This window comes from Brassica oleracea, chromosome C6 (assembly GCF_000695525.1).
Source record: "Brassica oleracea var. oleracea cultivar TO1000 chromosome C6, BOL, whole genome shotgun sequence".
Classification (NCBI taxonomy): Eukaryota; Viridiplantae; Streptophyta; class Magnoliopsida; order Brassicales; family Brassicaceae; genus Brassica; species Brassica oleracea.
In genome coordinates, this window is record NC_027753.1 from 17,517,985 (window position 1) to 17,525,161 (window position 7,177).

Genomic DNA, 7,177 nt, shown 5'->3' on the forward strand with positions numbered 1-7,177 from the left:
GAGGGATACAGTGATAGTAGTCATAATGTGGACGAGGATGATGGAAGAAGCACGGCTGGGTATATCTTCTACTGTGGCGACTGTCCTATCAGCTGGAGTTCTCAGAAACAAGAAACATTCGCATTATCTTCATGTGAGGCTGAGTTCATGGCAGGAACAGAGGCAGCAAAACAGGCTATTTGGCTTCAAGAATTATTGGGAGAGATAACTGGAAGAGAGTGTGAGAAGGTGTCGATCAATATAGATAACAAATCTGCCATAGCCTTGACGAAAAATCCGGTGTTTCATGGTCGTAGCAAACATATTCATCGACGGTTTCATTTCATTCGTGAATGCGTAGATAACGAGATGATTGAAGTACATCATGTTCCTGGGATCAAGCAAAGAGCTGACATCTTAACTAAAGCTTTGGGAAGGATTAAATTCAAGGATATGAGAGATCTAATAACAGTCCAAGATGTGAAGACAAATGACTTCAAGCTTAAAGGGGAGATTGTTGGAGTAAGCTCGAAATTAACTTGAGAAGCAAGTAATCTAATTCTATTGAATTATAGAATAGAAAATTATCTATTTTGTTATACCTAATGAATTTAGGAAATTTGATTTATATATAAAGAGATGCAAGGATGTTGCGTAACTTATGAGTTTTGAGATTGAATTTGAGAGCTTGAGGTTTTGAGTAAGTTTCCTCAAAAGATTAATAAGAGTGATTCTTATTTGTGAGTTCTTGAGATTCTATACAAGTCAAGGTCTTTCTTTTTCTCTCTCCTCCTCAAATCCTACGAGCATCAGTCTCCAGTCGTTCAACATCCAACCCCAACAACAACAAGAGTATCCTGGAAAATTAAGGCATCATCAGAATCTCCCACACAGCCAGATGATGATGATGAATAGTCACCACCAAAACAACAACAGCAATCATCATCAGTTTCAGATTGGGATTTCCATGTATTTGGGTGCAGCTCAAGAGCTACTGACTGAGTTTTGCAGTCTTGGAGTAAAGGAAAGTGATGATCAAGTGATGATGATGAAACATAAGAGGAAGCAGAAAGGCAAACAACAAGAAGATTGGGATAGAAGTAACAACAACAATGATCAACACGACCAATCTGCCACAACTTCTTTAAAGAAACATGTTCCACCACTTCACTCTCTCGAGTTCATGGAGCTTCAAAAAAGAAAAGCCAAATTGCTCGCCATGCTTGAAGAGGTATCTATTCACTTTACTATCAAAACTATTCATGGGCTTGGTAAAAAATCTAATATTTTTAATTTGTTATCATCTTAGTTTAAAGATAAAAACGTTTAATACCCTACCCGTCTAATGTTTTAACATTAAAACGATTCATGGTCTTCTTAGAAAACTAATATATTTTTATTTGGTTTCAACTTATGCCCAAATTGTAAATTATCCTAAATCTTGAATCAATACATTTCATGGGTTTGTTACAAAGGTAATCTTTTTTTTTTTAATTTGTTTCAGCTCATTCCTAAAAATGTAAAATAATCATAAAGTTTCTATTTTCGATTCTTAATTATGGTCCATATATATTTTCTTAAAGACACAAAATAATTTTATTTAAAAGATAAAAAGATTCCTTTTTGTCTTCATTCCTTCATGAATTCTCTTCGAAAACAAGTTCGATCGTTACACTACGAAAAGATTAACCCTTTTAATTCCTTTACGCATTATATCCTTTTTATATAGAGCCAAAATAAATTTATTTTCTTTGCTTTTGATCTAATATGGAGACTCTAGTGGTCCTCAATATTAATAGCAATCAATTCCATCATCATAAGCCATAACGAGTTGTTTCTTTTACATGAATACTCAATTCTATGAATAACATTTATACGGTGTGGTTGAAATCTCTTTATTTGGAAAAGCTTAAAAGAAAATATGGACATTACCGAGAGAAAATGAGACTTGCAGTAGCAGGATTTGAGGCGACGGTTGGGCTAGGAGCGGCGGAGATGTACACGGCGTTAGCGTCGAGGGCAATGTCTAGGCATTTCCGGTGTTTAAAAGACGGACTTGTGGGGCAGATTCAAGCAACTAGTCAAGCTTTAGGAGAAAGAGACGAGGATAATCGTTGGGTCTCAAATGCGGCACGAGGGGAAACTCCACGGCTGAGATTGCTCGATCAAGCTTTAAGGCAACAGAAATCATATAGACAAATAAGTCTTATGGAAGCTCATCCTTGGCGTCCACAACGTGGTTTGCCTGAACGCGCGGTCACGACGTTAAGAGCCTGGCTCTTTGAGCACTTTCTTCACCCGTAAGTTACACACACTCTTGCATTATATATATATATATATAACTATTACTCAACGAAAATGCGAACTATAGGTATGAATTTAATCATGTTTTACTATTTACCAAATAATCAGAAGTTAAGTGTCTTTTTAATTAATTAGTCATTGTGGAGTCAAAGAGTTTTAAACAAAGTCAGCATAACCTAGTTTGAAAGTTTTAAATGGGTGTTCAATCCGGATATCGGTTCGGTTTCGGTTCGGTTTTTTTGGTTTTTCGGTATTTCGGTTAACAAAATAGAACTACCATTCTAAATCCATATTTACTTCGGTTCGGTTCGGTTTATATACCATCGGTTTTTGGTTTATTCGGCTTTATACCAAAAAACATAATTATTTAGTTTGCCATCATATTATATGAATTTTAGATTCATGTTGTCAACGCAATTATTTATTAAACAAATATTAAATGCTTAAATAAAATAACAAAAAAAGGCTTTTAGCATCTAATAAAATAATCAACTCTAGAGCTAAAATCAAACTTCGAAATTTTGAAAATAAAAATAAAAAATAAAACAGAAGCATGAAGCACGAAAGAAAAGTTTTTCTATCAGAGTCATGTTTCTTCGATTGAACACAAAACTCTGTTTGTTTATAGATAAAAAAAAGTTGTAAGGAATTTTCATTAATTGTTGTCCATAAAATTTATAATTTTTATTTCAATTTAGTCAATGCTAAAATAAAGCAAAAAGATCAAAAAGAAGACTAAAAAAGTAAGAAGCCTCGGCTGCGATGAATTGTTGCTTAATTATAGTTCAAGTGTTTTATAAATTAGGGCTTATTTATTACTGTAAAAAATATGGTAGTGGTTATTAACCAAAAAAAAAACGTATATAACAAATAGGTTTTCATGCGTCGTTATGAAATATATATTTACATGTTTCTACTTATTATCGTTTTGTTGGGTTTATTTTGTTTAATCGATTATAAACCAAACCATATCCAAATCCTACGGTTTTTATAAAATCACATCCATTCGGTTTGTATGCATGGTATATACCAAAACCAAACCATATTATCTATTTCGGTTCGGTTCGGTTCGGTACGGTTCGGTTTTACCATATTGAACGGCCCTAGTTTTAATGGAATTGCATACATCGATAGAATAGAGAAATGATGTATCTGAGAATTTTATTTGTAAAAAGAAAGCATTGATCATTGGTGATATTATATAGTTATAGGGCTTGCCAGAATATATATGTGAACATGTAAGCGATATTCATATTTTACATAGAGTGATTGACTTGACAAGCTGAGGACCCGATCTTCCTTATTCTGTTAATTGCATGGTATAGCTTTCTTTCGCTTGCATCATTGGTGTGAAAGTGAGTGTACAAACATATACATTCATGTAATATGTATACATATCTCTCAGATAATGTGTAATAAATAAAAAAAATTTAACTGGTGGATGAAAGACAGAAATAGAGAAAGGTACAAAGTGGATTGAGAGAGAGAATCAATGTTCTTTATTTACCTAAAACTAACAAAAGAGAGAAACATGCATAACTCCTTGCTTTTTCTCCCCATGTTTTTTTTCTTCTTTTCCTTTTATTTATTTATTGATGAAATATATATTTTATCATATGTAAGACTTCTCTCCATCAAATTCCCAAACGCTGATCAAATAATGAAACAACTTGTTCGTTTATATATCCATTTTCACCAAACTTTTTTACCTTTGCTTCCATTTCTTTGCAGCATTCTTCAATCATGTATATCCATTTTAACTAAAACTAGATCATGATCTGCGCGCCCGCGCAGGTGTTTGCCTTGTAAAATCATTATATACTCATAGACCATAGGTAATCATTGTGCTTCAGAATTTGTGGTCAACGTTGTTTGATAATTATCGTATTGAATGTATTAGGCATGTGGGTTTGGTTCGGTTCCGTTCCGTTTTGATTATTTTGATTTTCAGTTTTTTGATTCTAGAGATATATGAACCATTCGGTTATCTATATAATTTGGTTCAGGGTCCTCTTCGGTTCTTTCGGTTCAGGGTCGGTTCGGGTAACAATTATAAGAACCGACTAATATCCAATAAATTTTTGTTTCCAATTAGGTTACAATTCGGTTCAGATTTTTTCGGTCAATTTTGGATAATTCAGGGTAAAAACAAAATTTTGGAAGGTTTTTGGATATATATCTGGTTATTCGGATAAACTTTAATATTTTGGATAAAAACTATTAAGGTAATTTGGTTCTTTAGAATAATTGGAATAATTTAAATACTTTAGATAAAAAAAAATATTCAAGTATTTCGATTTGTCGGATAGTTCGGTGTATCAGTAGTATGTTTAGAGTTTTTTGTATTTTTAATACTACATATAACTAATTATGTATATAAATGGTATTTTGGATATTTGGGTACCCATTCGGTTCTCGGTTCTCTTACATTTTTGTATTACTAATACATTCAGGTATTAGTTATTTTTTGTGTTTAATTGATAATTATATATGGTACTCAAACCTTAATATTTAAAATGTTAAAATTACTAATTATATATCTATATTATTAATGGAGAACTTATTTTTGGACAAAAAATATATGTCTAAATATTTATTAATTATTGAAATTGAGTCATATTTATTTTATATCTTAATATGTGTATTAAATGTTTTTTTAGTTTGTATAGTATAATGCAATTAGTAATACAAATTTAAGAAACTATTTGAAATTTAAATTATTTTTATGTCAAATACATAGTATTCATGTACAAAATTATAAATATTTCTGAATTTAGTTATTGTATATAATATAAATGGACTATTTATTTTGTACATGAAAAGTTGATCTCTTTTTAATAAGATATACTAAATAGAAGTTGACATTATACGAGTTAAATACACATAGGATCTATATATTTTGGAAAAATAATATTGGCAAAGTAGTTGATTTTGATTAAAATATTCTAGACCAATTATATGGTAAGATTTTATAGTAGTAATCATGTTTTAAATTTATAAAGCAATGTGTTTTTAAATAGGAGCGAAATATACGTGGGAGAATCACGATTTGAATATGAAGTTATTAGTATCCGAAAATATGTTAAACTGGATAGATGTTGATTTAAATTGGTTATTTAACCTTATTTATCGTGGTGCTTGTTATAATGTGAACAATTGAATTATTATATTTTAATCATAACGAAGATTGTTTGCAGCGTGACTGTACGAAAATTATAATGGTTCTTTTAAAAATTTGAAAGCAAGAATTGTGTAGCTGGTTTAGCAAATGATTCCATTATGACTTATGAGCTAATGCCATGATCAAGGAATTAAATACATTTGATATAAATTGGATCACTTTGATTTATAATGGTTTTGATAACCAAACATATACGATTTATACAGTTCATACGAACCAATTAACACGAAAAAAGTTTGTCCCAAATGAATTTAAACAAACGCAAGTAATTTTGAGCCCATTTGCAAAGATTTTGGGCCAATCGTATGTTATATATTTAATTAGAAAATTTTTAATTAAAAAGAATGGCATGAGTTGTAAATAATAAAGTAAATCATGAGCTAATTCAAATTTGTACTTCACTTTTAATAGATTAGAAGATATAATTATTTACAAGACAAACCATTTCCCTAAAGTAACTTTTTCTTATATTTTCAGATATCCAAGCGATGTTGATAAGCATATCTTGGCCCGACAAAGTGGTTTATCAAGAAGCCAGGTAAAGAATAACTTCAATAATTCTTGATATATTCCTAAATATCTATTTAGCTATCATACACAGAAATACAATTTTATTAAAGTAATTATAAGCAACGACCACCATATTGTTGTTAGGTATCAAATTGGTTCATTAATGCAAACAGTTAGGCTATGGAAACCAATGATTGAAGAGATGTATTGCGAGGAAACAAGAGGAGGAGAAGAACAACAAATGGATATTATAAACCCGATGTTCGTCGATACTAAACCGGACCCGGACCAGATAATTCAAGTCGAACCGGAATCTTTGTCCTCCATAGTTACAAAGTGAGAATTTATGAGAATTTATGAGAATTAAGAAAGATAAGAGAAATTAAATGAAGAACATAGAAAATAATGAGAGACTTTCTTGAAAGATAATGAGAAATGAGGAATTGAATTGCTTGATTGTTTCATGTATCAAGAGTACCTATATATATACATCAAATGGGGAGCCAAAAACAAAGAGGCTCCCATGCACTAAATGAGGCTCTCTTGCACTAAGGAGAGGCTCCCTTGCATTAAGGAGAGGCTCACATACACTAACTAAATAAAGAAATGATAGTGCATGATATGTGGGCATGATACTCCACTCACCAAACAACCTCATTTTACATTTACTACAATTTACATTCTTAAGTTTACTCATATTTGTTTTATGATCAACACTCCCCCTCAAGCTTGACACAGGTAGGTATCAAGCTTGGAAACCATGAAGCATTCCCTCATTAAAACCTTTAGCTTGGAAAAACCACATGGGATAAAAGCCAAGCTAAGGAAAAAGAGTAGATCACTTCATGGCTAAGGATCAGTGTGATGGGAGATCCACAAGTCCCAACTTAGAATGTATGAATTCACAAACCTTAGTGCTTGCAGCCCTGGTAAAGATGTCAGCCAGCTGATCTTCACTTCTTGTGTAACAAAGGAGGATGATTTTCTGTTCCACAGCTTGCCTCACCTTGTGACAATCTACTTCAATGTGTTTAGTCCTCTCATGAAAGACTGAGTTACTAGCGATGTGTATGGCAGCCTGATTATCACAGTGCATAGTGATTGGTGTTGTAGTCTCAATCCCCAGGTCTTTAAGCAGCCCCTTGATCCATATCAGTTCACTTGTGAGATTTCTCATAGCTCTATATTCTGCTTCAGCACTTG

General features: G+C 32.0%; 1 protein-coding gene across 5 annotated transcripts in view; it reads left to right on the plus strand.

Annotated features, from left to right (window-relative positions):
* Positions 1-695: 695 nt before the first annotated feature.
* The window catches only part of LOC106296860 (homeobox protein BEL1 homolog), a 10,219-nt gene continuing 3,737 nt past the window's right edge, over positions 696-7,177 (plus strand). The window contains exons 1-4 of one of the 5 annotated variants that reach the window (XR_001261334.1): positions 699-1,210; positions 1,888-2,279; positions 5,942-6,002; positions 6,148-6,310. Coding sequence is in view for 3 of the 5 variants with exons in the window: in XM_013733096.1 (XP_013588550.1) it covers positions 878-1,210; positions 1,888-2,279; positions 5,942-6,002; positions 6,119-6,151 (819 nt within the window). In the remaining 2 variants the exon portion in view is untranslated. Of the gene's footprint in view, positions 1,211-1,887; positions 2,280-5,941; positions 6,003-6,118; positions 6,623-7,177 lie in introns of those variants that run through there. The other 4 variants (XM_013733097.1, XR_001261333.1, XM_013733096.1 and 1 more) reach the window with 4 other exon arrangements.